Source organism: Brassica napus, chromosome C8 (genome assembly GCF_020379485.1).
Source record: "Brassica napus cultivar Da-Ae chromosome C8, Da-Ae, whole genome shotgun sequence".
Taxonomy (NCBI): Eukaryota; Viridiplantae; Streptophyta; class Magnoliopsida; order Brassicales; family Brassicaceae; genus Brassica; species Brassica napus.
This window is the reverse complement of record NC_063451.1, coordinates 44,946,425-44,959,749: the sequence shown is the minus strand read 5'-3', so window position 1 is coordinate 44,959,749 and position 13,325 is coordinate 44,946,425. Positions and strand designations below refer to the sequence as shown.

General features: G+C 35.8%; 2 protein-coding genes across 2 annotated transcripts; both read right to left on the bottom strand.

Annotated features, from left to right (window-relative positions):
* Nucleotides 1–1,837: 1,837 nt before the first annotated feature.
* LOC106436837 (protein TIFY 11A) lies at nt 1,838–3,601 on the bottom strand. The gene is made up of 4 exons (XM_013877782.3): nt 3,274–3,601; nt 2,909–3,029; nt 2,408–2,773; nt 1,838–2,215 (listed from the first exon to the last, which is right to left on the bottom strand). Exons 1-4 carry the CDS (start codon nt 3,584–3,586, stop codon nt 1,984–1,986), a joined length of 1,032 nt encoding a protein of 343 aa, XP_013733236.3. The 5' UTR covers nt 3,587–3,601; the 3' UTR covers nt 1,838–1,983.
* Nucleotides 3,602–9,209: 5,608 nt separating this feature from the next.
* LOC111206869 (1-aminocyclopropane-1-carboxylate oxidase homolog 8-like) lies at nt 9,210–10,239 on the bottom strand. The gene is made up of 4 exons (XM_048767023.1): nt 10,206–10,239; nt 9,931–10,058; nt 9,802–9,855; nt 9,210–9,416 (listed from the first exon to the last, which is right to left on the bottom strand). Exons 1-4 carry the CDS (start codon nt 10,237–10,239, stop codon nt 9,210–9,212), a joined length of 423 nt encoding a protein of 140 aa, XP_048622980.1.
* Nucleotides 10,240–13,325: the final 3,086 nt, after the last annotated feature.

Sequence of the window (13,325 nt, the reverse complement as noted above, 5' to 3'; positions counted from 1 at the left end):
ACTAGCTAGGACTCAAATTTGAAAATTGTTTAGCAAGGAATCTGCAGAAGAAGGAAAGAATGACACTCATAGGGTAGTAGCTGACAGAGAAGTTTGTTGAGAGCAATGAAGAGTAAGGATCCAAAGATCGTTATTAATTGACCTTTAGTTATAAGTTTATAACCAAGGTGGCTCTATATCCCTTGGTCAGCTTTTGTGAATCTCTATTGTCATCATCTACCTTGAATTTTATCCGTTATTAAATTAATAAATACGTCAAAAACATTTACTGAACATTTTGTACATGTGGCATGGGTTTTGGATGAGGTCACTGAAGTGTTGGAACTGAAGGTTGAGTGTGCAACTGGTCTTAGATGCCTCTTAACATGTATCGGCTTGACTAGGCTTTGGTGCAACGAGATGTGCTTTTGTAACTTTTGTTCATGTGTGTTAAGTCCCACATTGGTGATCTCATAGTCATTCAGGTAATATATAATACACATGAGCCAATTCACTTATCGCTTTAAGGTTTTGGGCTGAAAGCTCGTGTTTATCATGGTATCAGAGCATGTTTCAATCGTTGGGGCACCCGTGGATGTAGTCACACAATAAGACTCCACGCATCAGATGGTCACGCCTGAGCGTGAGGAGGGTGTTAGTCAGTTAAGTCCCACATCGGTAATCTCATAGTCATTCAATTAATATATAATACACATGAGCCCATTCACATATTGCTTTAAGGTTTTGGGTTGAAAACTCGTGTTTATCGATGCGTACGATTCAAAGTCTCTCTTTTCTATTTAAATGCCGTAAGTAATCGTCATTCTATATCTGAATTTTGTAACTTAACTCCCAAGTAGAGCTGTAAACTCGGGTACCACACATCCATTTATTGTTCGTGGATGACCATGTCCATTAAATACCAGATCCACTAACATCCATGTTTATATGGAGTCCATAATGGACCATATAAGAAAATTTTAAATTTTAATCTATAAGCCTACAAATTTTACAGTTTTGGCGGAAAATTCGATTTTGCGTTTTCGGTAGAAAAATCAATTTTGTGGTTTTGCCGGAAAAACTCGGTTTTGACGGATAAACTCGATTTTGCGGTTTTGGCAGGAAAACTATATTTTCCAATCCTGCAAGGAAAACTCGGTTTTTCGGTTTTGGCGGGAAAACTCGATTTTGCGGTTTGGCGGGAAAACTCGATTTTGCGGTTATGGCGGAAAAACTTGATTTTACGGTTTTGGCGGGAAAACTGATCATGTCCTCATTCCTCAAGTTTCGACTAGGCAAAACAAAACAACAAAAGGACTCACAATGAGTTGGTTTGGATTAAGAAAACAGTCGAATTACTTTGCGAGTCGAATTACAAAGCAACAACAACAGACAAAGGATCGCGATTTGCGAGTCGCCTCCGAGAGCGCAATTTGCGAGTCGCCTCCGAGAACTCGAGAGAAGATGAATGGAGAGTCAGAGACTGGAGAACGAAGAGACGAACTGAGAGACTTTCTCCGATGGAACTCAGTTTCAATCGCCAAAATCGCCAAAAAAGTCGCAGAAACCGATGGAACTCAGTTTCAATCGCCAAAATCGCCAAAGAAGACGCAGAAACTCTCTTTCACGATGAAATGAAAATTTTCAATTTTCTCCCAAATTTTGGAAACTCTAGAAATTTTTTTTAATTGGACCGTCCATGTCCATATTAACCAAATCCACAAAACACTCATAGATTAATTGGTTTTTCAATTTTGACCATTTAAATCTCATCTAGAAATATGAGTATAACTAATGGAAGCCCAACTATATTTGAAGGACGCCCATTGGACAGCCCACCCATTTTGCAACTCTAGTCACTATTGCATTTTATAAATATTCAACTCAAATTATGTATACATACTTGAGGGAGACGAGGACAAGCAAAAAAACACTTAAATGAGTCCGAGGATGGAAACGTTAAATATGAAAACTCAGTTCCTATCAAATGTTGAGCAAGCTTTACTATAGCCTGAGTTCCAGATCTTTCGAACACTGGCCTTCTTCTTCAATCTTTATAGAAGTGTTTTTATCGCCTTCTGGTTTGGGGTGGGACATGGTTTGAGCAACAGCATTCTCCGGTCGTTTTGACGACTGTCCCGATTCAAGCGGTTGACCGTGGGCAGTCTCTGGCTTTGGAGGATAATGATGATGTCCCCCATTTTGGTTAACTTGGTATGGAGCTCTAGCCACAGCTCTGTAATGACAGAACAAACACAAAAGAAATGAAAATCACGTGGCTGGTGAAGTATATTTATTAGGAAGGAACATTTAGGGTAACATCTGTTAAAAGAATTATTAATCTTTTGAAGTAACTATAGTGATTGGAACGTTAGGACATAGTCCAAAAAGAACATTAATTAGAACGTTTGGTCAATTTAATTTTTACCTGTCTTTCCGTTTAGCAAAGAATCGATGAAGAGAAGCTCTACGTGCTATACGTTCCACGACCTGATTTTCTTGTTGCTGTTGTGGATTGATATCCATAGAATCTGTGGGCTCGTTAAGATCCGGAAGAACCATGTTGCTTTTGTTGTTGTTGTTATTTTCGACATTGATTTGCGTCTGAATGTTGTTGGTGTTGTTATTTTCGACATTGATTTGTGTCTGAATGTTAACCTCAGTCACAGGCTTGGCTTTCTTTGCTACTTCCATGATCTCTTTGGCTTTGTCTGCAGGGAACTCATTGTATACTAAAACTTGACCTCCAAAGAATATGGTCAACTGGGAACTTCCCGAGTCTGATCCTGGTTTACTGTAAACCAAAAAAAAAAAAACGATTTCAGAACAAAACCATTTTAAAACGGTGATTAACCGGGTATTCCATTCTCTAGTCTCCTAATAACAAGAAAGTAACCACAGGATCAAAAGAGTAGTATTAATAATAGACCTGAGGTTGGTATCTTCGGCTTTGCCTCCAGATGGTGGAGACGGTTCGGCTTTTGAATCCCTCTGAAAGACATCGAGGGCTTTGGTCTCCGAAACTGCCTTTTGCATAGCATTTTGTTTCCCTGTATAAACAGAATAAAAAACTCTGGTCAGTTTTATTCCAGAATAAATCCATCCTTAAAATAAATAAAATAAAATACGGGGAGATACATCTTGTTTGAGAGATTCATGAACCATATTCAATCAACTCATAAATTCTCTTTTAAAAGTGTTTTTAATCTTCATAATTACTAAGAACAGAACTAGAACTAAAGTCAGAGTCTATTTACAAGTGGCAGCCGTGAGAGAGAGGAAGAGATAAAGTACCTGGTGGACAGGAGTATCCGGGCAACCCGAGATCCGAGTCAGGCTTTCGGATCAAGCCAAGATTTATATTCCCGAAACTACCCTTCTCCTTCAAGTAACGGCTGAGCAAACTACATCTCCGGGTAAAACTGGGCTTCTCCGGCGGCGGTCCGAGTGCCTTTGCATTTTCTTTTCTCGACATCTTGTAAGTGTCAGAAAGAAGAAATTCTCCAGAGTCTTTTCTTGTTTTAATTGTTATCTTCTTCTTCTTTTTGTTGGTGCGTGGTTTGCTCGTCGAATGGGAGTGTACAAGAGGGATGGGTGTAGAGCCCATTTTCTATGGCTTTAATAGCCTCCAATAAACTTAAGAAAAACAAAAAAGAAATGCTTTCAGTAAAAAGAAATTCACTACTAATTACATTATTTAGATTAATACTTAATGATATTTCTATGTTTGACTTAAAACAGTGTGTGAATTAGTACTTAATGATATTTCTATTTTTGATTGATAGATTAAAAAAAGTTAATTGTATGGCATAATCCACAATTAATGATAAACTCATAAACAAATAGCTTTCTAAGGAGTTTTCATACGACATGATTAACAATAATGACGTTAACGTAAATAATTCATCATTTAATTATTTATTGTTTTCTAAGTTGGTATAACAAATCTATCGCCTATCTTATCATTAAAATATGTTCACATTTGTAGGTTTAAGTTGGTACAGTCTATCTATTTACGGACGGTCAGATCTAAAACTTAGACTAGAAAATTTTGCTTTTTCGATTAGAATTTCTCGCACGTTTTCTTTACGCGTACTTATAAAATAATAGAAAGAACCGACGAGAAACGTTATTAAACATCGTTAGCCAACCTGTTACAAATTCACGGAGCCCCAAAAGATGCTCATATCTACAAAATTGCCCCGAGGAAATAACTCTCGCAGTTTCTTAGAACATTTTCAATCCATCACACTATTTTAATATCAAACCATATTATTTTGATATAGTTTCAGCACTAAATTTTTTTTTTTTAATCACAACACTAAATTTCACACCAAAAAATATTTTATAATATTATATATATTTAACTTTTTATTTATTATTTATTTAATTGTATATTTTATTAATAAAATAAATAAATAGTGGTTTATTAGAAGGAATAGTATTTAAGCGTGATGAATAGTATTACATTAAATTTAGTGTAATATTATAGTGTGACACTAAAATAGTGTGATTTTTGCAGTTAGATTAAAGAAAATTTAATGTTAAAATTACATTAAATAATATTTTGCAGTTTGGTTAAACAGTCATGCCCTTCTCAGGAATGGGTTAGTTAACGTTAACGGCAACTCGAGTTGAATAGTATGTGGGGTCATATCCCCTAATTTCGTGGGATATTAATTCAAAAGAATAATGAATACGCTTGTCTTGGACCCGACACAAGTTTTAAAACACGTGACTTAAATAGAGTCATCCGGTAAGATTGCGACAAGTGGCACCAATCCCTCCGGCGCACTCACTGGCAATAGTAATGTGTGATTCGCGTTTTTCCCACTTCGTATTCTCTAGAAAGTAAGGGCAAATCTTTTGATATTACACCTAATTAGATTGGCCATATACAAAAAAAATTAATTGACTCAAAGGGACTTTCACAGATGCCGTAATCAATACGTGCTTCCCAATTACGCTCGTTCGAAAAACATGTCCTAAAAATAGAAGCGACTTTATAACTTTTAACTAATAGTCTAGTAGTGTTGGCATGGAGCTAACCGAGCCAACCGGTAGATAAATCTAATCGAATCAACAATCGGTTAGTCGGGTTGGTAACTCCTTATCCGTACGCCAATTAAAATTGGATAACAAATGGTCCGTGACCAAAAAAAAAGGCTAACAAATGGCTTTGGGTCCTTTTGAAAGTGAGAGAGAGATACTATTGGCTACATTTCTAAACGAAATTTCTTCGCAATTCACACCAAACTATTGCTCATCTGCTTGGGGGGTTTCTTTGTGGAAACGTCACAAAATACGCCTAATAATGTCAAAAAATACTTACGCGTAGTATTTTGACTCGTTCCTAGCCTTTGACTCATGTCATTCACTCCTTAGAGATTACAAAATTTTCAACAACTCAAACTATGGTAAAGTTCACTAAACACTAACCCAAGATTGGCATAGGCCAGAGGTTGACTGTTTCCATTAAAGAAACAAGCTAGTCAAAACCCTAAAAGGTCCATCCCCTTTTAAAATAGTGCGAACTCTATTTTCAGACGCAGAAGCTCTTATAACTTCTACGGCCCTGCTATCAAATCAAACTATTGGGATACAGTTTCTATGGGGTACTCCAAAGCCTTACTTGATCTTCATATACAAGAAAGAACTCTGCATCAAGGAAACAAGCTAGCTAAACCCTTAAAGATTCATCCTTTTATCTCCATCCTTAGACTAATTCGTATAAAGGAAAAAACTCTGCATCAAAGATCAAAATGACTCTTTACCTTGGAAGGTGTGTAAATCTAGATGTAAAGTATCCTTTTATGTACCGTTCAAAGGGAAGCAAACAATGTAAAATGATATAGCCAAAGAAAAAGCTCATATAACTTCCATCCTTCACACTCTGAAACGTTACCTCATGTTTCAATTATCTCTCAAACAGTTGCGAGCCACCAGAAATACTCGCTGATCTCAAACAGTTGAGAGCGAGCACCACCGCAGAGACGTCGGATGAGAGAAGAGAGTGATGGAGGGAGGAGAGAGCGAGCTCGGAGACATCGGATGAGAAAAGAGATGGAGACGGTGATCGAGACGGCGACGATGAAGATGATGAAGACACTGATCGCGATGGGATCCATCGTTCCCGATTCAACGCAATCGGAATTTCGCGCTTTGATCTTCCGATTCTAATTTTTTTGAATTTCTTTCTTTGGGTTTGGGTTTGGGTCTGGGAGATTCCTCGCAAAAGTGTGGGATCTACTACTCTGCGTCTTACGTTTTCCGTTTTGATTTATGTAATGGGCTTGGGCTGCAGCCTCATTATTTCTTATGTTTTGGGCTGAATTAAGGTAACATTTAATTTAATACACCAAGGAGGTGGTCATCTTAAGATTTCACTACGAAAAATGTAATTATGAAGAAGAAATATTAATCTTTTTTTTTTTTTTGAACTGAGAAAACTCATTTTAGTGCCTAAGAAATATTAATAATCTTTATAAGTTAAGGTTATCCACGTTACTAACAATCAGGGTTAGGGCAAGCCACCGCACAAGAGAGAAAAGATGAAGAAAACTCCATAGTCGCTGATCTCTCTGTGATTGGCGGCGCTTTTCACTGATGCTACGTGAGGAAGGATATCTTTTTTTTTTCTTTAGTTTAATGTAGATTTCGTATGGTTCATGGTGGTTTTGAATGTAGGTCTTTTTCTAGTTGGTTTATATCTCTCACCGGTTTCGACGATGAGGATCTATAGAATCATCTTTGTTGTCAAGTCGAAGGTTGCTTTAGATTTGAGTTGTGGTGTTTCTGTTTTTCTTTAGTTGCTTACAGTTATGGTCAATTCGTTTTTCGTCTTGTTATAGCTTTTTGGATTTGTAAGTGTGAAGTGTACTGGAGGTATCTACTAGATCTCTCCTTTATCCACCATGGACTGGGTAAGCGTTTCGAGACAAAGCAGTGGGTTTGATTTGTATGTTTTTTCTTGCGAGGAGATGACCAGTTTTAGCTCTGTAGATCGCTATTTTGTCTAACGAGTGTCCACGTATAATACATGTAAATCTTCATCGGTGTTTTTCTCTTTAGCATTTCAAGTTTGTGTGTCCTTGAACCTAGGTGTTTGGTTTTGACTTGGTTCTGCTTAGGCTCCGGTTTGCAATAGTCTCTGGTGTTGATGCATGTAAGTTTATCCCCGCACTTGTATCGATGTTGTGCATCTTTTGACTTGGTGGTGTACCATCCAGGGTTGGGCTTGCCTAACTCATTGGTTCTTTGGTTATCTTCGCGGATCGACCCGAACACGGCCCGAAGCCCCGAATGCATGCATTCTTATATACATGTACAATATAACCTCTTTAAATTAATATTCTATAAATTAATATACACTAAAAATCTCTATAATTTTATAGTCCCAAATCGAGTTTTGGTTCAATTAGTATATCGATAAATTAATATCTCTATAAATTAATAAAATAATTATAGTCTTGATCTAGTCCCAACATTATTAATTTATAGAGACTGTACGTATATTTCGAGAACATGTTTTGTTCTATGGAACGAAGTGCACACAGATCAACTAATGCAAAAAAAAACAAATAAAGAAGAAGGTATAAATACATGTGCAGACTGCAGATGCACCAAACAAATTTCTTTTAAATAAGAGACTACTTTCATTTTTTTTTTTTCAGTTTTCTCAAGAAGAGTTTGAATCTGCATAAATCATAAAACAACAAAGCATCTAACGTATGTTTTAGGAAAGAGAAGCATATATAATAGAAGCTTAAGTGATTCTCTTGTTGTCTTTTTTTTGTGGACAAACCTAAATTTTATAGATCATTAAACTCCATCCATGGAGCCATTGTTCAAAGTAGATGACAATTAATAATTACTTAGCAGTATCGTTAGGAAAACTGGTAATTTCTAAAGATAAAACAATCATCCAAATGTTTGTAGCGGCATCACACTGACACGCGCATACTGTAAATTAAGAAGTGGGGACATTGGAACAAGAAGTAGGGTTAGGGACCACTCTGAAAGTGTGATTAATAAGTGGTTCATATAGGTAAATACGTTGCCTAAACTTTTGTGAATTGTGATTACACAAAATCTAGGCATCTAAATTCTAATTCTTTTATTTAGAAAAACTTGGAAGCGTATTTTCTATAGCTAGCTGGAAATAGTATTTTCTATAGCTAGCTGGAAATAGTATATAGTTACACTAGTGGTATTCCGGCGCGTGCGCCGGATTCATATATTTTATTTTTTAATGAGTTCAATTTTTTTTTCTGATTCATTTGATAGTGGTTAGTAACAATAATGTATTTTTTAAAAAAAAATTGCTTAGGTCAAAGAGGAATAGCGCCGGATTCGTATATTTTATTTTCTAATGAGTTCAAAATTGTTTTTCTGATTCATTTGATAGTGGTTAGAAACAATAGTGTATTATTTTGTTTTAAAATTGTTTAGATCAAAGAGGAATATCGTAAGTGATTTTCACTGATCAATTGAATAAAAAATAAATAAATAACTAATAGTTGCACCAAAAAAAATATAGTGTCCCATAGTGGTTCTGTTACAAATATATGTTTTTTTTGTAACTTTCTAGTTATATGTTGCGAATGGAGTAGTGTGAAATATACAATCCATTTGCATGTGTATTACTCCTACACTAAATTCAACATTGGCTTTTTTAACACATTTAGCAGAAAATATGCATGTAGTTCAATATTTTTTTGTTTTTCTTTTAATTTTAAGAAAAAAACTAATGGACTGCATGTACTTATAGCCTTTTTACACACAACTTAACAATACAAAACAAAAAAAAATATTGTCTATAGTTTATATATGTATAATAAAGGAAGAAATATGTATTTCTTAATTGTTAATTAACGATGTATTTTATATTTTGATTTTAAAATTGAAGTATCATGGCTTCTTCTTTTTTGTAAAAAGAAGTAACATGGCTTTGAAAGATGTATTCTCTCGATGTAAGTTTTAGAAAATAGATTGATGAGAAATATGTTATGTTGTGTTCCTGTGTGATGAATTTTGTACATTTTGGTTAAATGTTTTTATGTGCAGCTGATAAAGTGTAGAGATCGAAGTTACTTGTATACACAAAGATGCATTCGGCTGTAGAATTGTTTCTTCACTTCAGGAGATTGCTCATTAAACCTTCGAACTCCATCTTTCATCCTCTCTAGAAGATCGGCTGAAACGCCATGGTTGATCACCTAGAAGAACCCTCACTTCTCTGCTGCGTCTTTAACCTCATCAACCGTATTCTTGCGCTTAGTCTCGTCCTCGAAGACTCGTCCTTCGAGATCTATCGTTGGGATCGTCGTGAGATGTAGCAAGTCAGAGGAGAGCGGCTTGGGGTTTTCTAGATTGGAAGGTGAGTCGTGAAATATGCATGGAAGCAACTTCCGTTGTTTCCAACGTGTTATTTGTTTCTACAAAAACAGAACCACTGTATCAATATGGGACAAATTGCTAGAGACAAATCACTTACCATATTAGACAAGAAGTTATTACTGGCTCTAAGACAGTCTTATTAGACAGAAGTTATTACAGGTACACATCCTAGTTAAAATAAACGTGCATGTGCCTCCACGTATCCTTATTAAAACATAAATTAAACGTGCATTCTTAGATCTTGAAATATAGTCCAGAGGTACCATCGAATCCTTTGGATCTGTAGAACTTCGAATACTCTGTAATGGTGGTGTCTGTCTCTATAAATGGGAGGTTTTTGTTGAGACATAAGCTCTTTGATAGGTACGTAAACTCTAGGATTCGCCATCAAATACAAACTAAAGAAGCACGCCACTGAGATACATGCTCCAGCTGCATTCGCCAAAACACGCTTATGAACTTGCCGTTTGTAATAAGCTGCACAAATGCTCAAAATGATTAAAAATATTGATCAAGCTACAAAATGGTAGGTAGGTTAGTTAGTTAGTTAACCTGGAGAAAGTCGCCACTGTTGACGACAAGAGCTCCAAGGACAGGAGGAACATCTACCCAGTATTGGTCATGGAGAACTTGAAGCCCTCCGACGTGGTCTTGTAGAAGAACCGTGAGAAAAGAGTTGTCTGAGAATTTGGTTAAGCCTAGAGTTAGGCTGAAGACACGGCTGGTAGTAATGGCCGAGCGCGAGCAATGAATTGGTGCATTCCATGTCCTTGAGGTGATTAGTGTGTATCCTAGAGCTTATGAGATAAGTTCAAAGAGCATTTTACCTACTTTCATCACTTCCTTTGAGTATTCAACCATTACTTCCCTGACAAATTATGCGACCAAACAAAAAAAACCTATAAGAGACGTTTTATTCATTTGTGTGAGTTTTTGTAATAGAGACAGAGATTTCTTTCCATGCTTAAAATGGTTTTATGTTTTGTTTCTTTCCCCTTCTTCTTTTCTTTAGAAGTCGTTTTAGTTGCGGTCTTAGCCAGCGATGATGGCTTTAGTGCACTCTTTGGGTTAAGAGCTTGCCTGATCTTGATAACTGTTCATGCAGTTCCAAGGGCATGCTCTGCTGCTCCAAGCCCTGCGTTTGTCACCTCCGCTGTCTTTGCTCCATAGCTACAAAATCATATCAAAAACATTAATCATCAATCAAATATAACACTGAACACAACAATAGATTTTGTATAATATTTTAAGAAGTTACTTACATGTGACCGAGATCGACAATTTCAGTAATGATAGTTGAAGATGTTTTCATAACGTTAGAGCATCGTCCGCCTCTCAGATTGGCAAGGAGAGCGTACATAGACACCATCGAAATTGGTTGCAAGGAAAAAGAATGCTTCTGGATCTAGTTTGAGTTATACTGCTCATCACAGAAAAGGACCGATATTTATAGCTGAAGCTTCACCCGATTACAATGGGAAATGAAGAGGTAGATTGAATGATGCAAGTGGGCAGAGTGGAGTAATCACGAAAACTCGGAGTAAAGAACAAATTAATGGTAGGTTGAGACGTTACGGGGATCAGAACAACGCTTGGAGTATGTGGAATCTCATCAGTCCAAATCACAGGTGCAAGAGGAAGACGACGACGAAACCTAATTCAAAATGGATCTCTTTTTTAGGGCTTTAGATATGGGTCTAATATCATTATGCAAAAAAACTCAGTTTAAATAAGAGTATTCGGTAATCGTCTGAGAATAAAAAAACGCGAAAGCTCTGGTGTGGTGACACATGTCACGAAAAGCCTCACCCTACCTGATGACGTGGCTTAATGAGGAGCGAGTCAAGTCTTCTTTATTGTATAAGATATGAAATCAAGTGTGGTGCACAAAAAAAAAAGTTACATATGAAGTGTAGTTTATTAATGAGAATTAAGTTGTGAACAAAAAAAGGTTACATATGTACATTGAAATTCATTATGTTGTTGTTAATGGATGCTCAATCGTCACGCCATATGTCAGCAATGCATGCGACTAGGCTTTTAATAGACCGAAATCAACTTACCGGTTTAGTACCAACAAGTTATAAAAAAATCAAGTTATAAAAAATGTTGCTAAAAAAAAAGTTATACATAAGTTAAATTATTGTTTATAAACCACTAGAGAGGTTCGCGCGGAATATTGTTTTATTGTTGTTAAAAGTATGATTTTTTGGATAATGTAATTAGATGATCACTTTTAATTGTTTAATTGTTAAGAACGTTATTTGGTGTTTTTATTGTGTTATTTAGTAGTAATAGTGATATGTTAATATATTTTGTCTTTGTTTTTTCAATAATGTGTTTTTTTCAGTATAATAGTGAAGCGAGCATCTAATGTAAAAATATATTGAATTTCAATAACTGAAATTTGCATTTATGCATTTGTTGATTCTAAGATTAACGGTTTCAGCATCAAAATTATTTTTTATTTTTTTCATATTTTTGAACATTATAACTTTCAAGATGTTTTTGTCTTTTTCCCATATTTTGAAATTGAGCCTTCAACATCTATGTATTTTGTTTACCTTTCTGGTATGCGGTGTTTCTCATCATCACCGAAAAAGACTCACCTCATGCTCTTGTTCTTTATCGCCTTCTTCACCTTGAGATTTCTGGTATTTGTTGTAAATCGGGTTTAGGAGTTCCCAGTTGTGCGGTTGTTTCTAGCGTTGTTTTAAGGTGCTCCATTCAATATAGGATTCTCCTCTTCTTCCTTAGATTTTAGCTGATGTTATGAACTGTATCTCTTTGGGTTGGGTCAGAGTTTAGTCGTCTTTAAAGTTGTTTTCCTCGTCGTTAGCTTACCATTGATACTCCCTTCTCGTCTTGGTTTTCAAGATATGGTTTTTGGTGATTTGACTTCTATAGCTCGAGGACGGCTCCACGATGATTTCGTTTTGTCTACCCTTCCATTTATGTTCCCTCATCTCATTGCAGTTTTCATCGTTGCTTGCGTCTCTGTGACTCTCTCTTTTCGCCATGTTTGCCACTCCATGTTTGGGTAATGTTCTCCTCCGAGTATGCTCTGTAGATTTGGAAGATTGTTTCTGGTCTCAAGTCTGGGCTCATGTTTCTCGGGGTTGGCTTTCGTTCTCCCTCACTCATGCTGTTCTCTTCTTCCTTTGCTCCCCTTAGTATAAGTGTGCGGTATTAGTCTCTTGGAGCTTTGGTCCCTTCTATCCCGAGCTTTGTGGTTCTTCACCGGCATAGGCGTCTTGTTTGTGCTTGTTTAGTTTGTGAGGTGCTTCTTACCTCTTAGCTGGTGGTTGTGCTTATCGTTCGTTATGTATGTCTCTTCCTGCTTCGTGGTGATTTTGGCCTTCTGTTGATTATTCTTCCTCTAACCTGCTTTCTTTATTCTTTGTATTAGTCCTTGATCACGCTCATTTATGTTTGAGAGATTATTTTATCTCAAGATTATCTTTCTACATTTTACTGACTTTTGATTGTTCTGGCCAAGACACTCTATGATAAAGTGGGGTAAGTTAGTTTTCGTTCTTGATCGCCTTTGAGTTCTGGACCTTTATTGAGTTAGTATTACTTTGACATTTTTTTCTCTGTGATTATAGTGGTTTTATGTTTAGATTATGTGTTATGCTTTAGTTTGGTTAATATTAAGATAAATATATAGTTGTAAATGAAATAATAGAAAATAATAAAAAATAATAAAATCGCGAAAGTTTATGTTATTTTTAGCTGTGAATAAATTAAATATTTAAAATACATTTTATATTTTTTACTTATTTCTTTATTCGTTTTGCAATTTTTTGAACAATAAAATAGATTAAAATAGATTATAAAACTTCAAATGATGATGGTTAGTGTGAGAAGAATTAGATAGTGTATAATTAGAAAATAGTGAACCAAATTGCAATAATCTAAAAGAATAATGATCTAAAATGTAATAA

Coding starts and splice junctions, on each gene's coding strand:
- LOC106436837 (XM_013877782.3), bottom strand. CDS start 3,586: ATGGGCTCTACACCCATCCCTCTTGTACACTCCCATTCGACGAGCAAA. Junction 2,774..2,908: donor GCCGAAGATACCAACCTCAG/GTCTATTATTAA, acceptor TTTGGTTTACAG/TAAACCAGGATCAGACTCGG. Junction 2,216..2,407: donor TTTGCTAAACGGAAAGACAG/GTAAAAATTAAA, acceptor CTGTCATTACAG/AGCTGTGGCTAGAGCTCCAT.
- LOC111206869 (XM_048767023.1), bottom strand. CDS start 10,239: ATGGTTGAATACTCAAAGGAAGTGATGAAAGTAG. Junction 9,856..9,930: donor ACAGTGGCGACTTTCTCCAG/GTTAACTAACTA, acceptor GCATTTGTGCAG/CTTATTACAAACGGCAAGTT. Junction 9,417..9,801: donor GGCGAATGCAGCTGGAGCAT/GTATCTCAGTGG, acceptor CTGTTTTTGTAG/AAACAAATAACACGTTGGAA.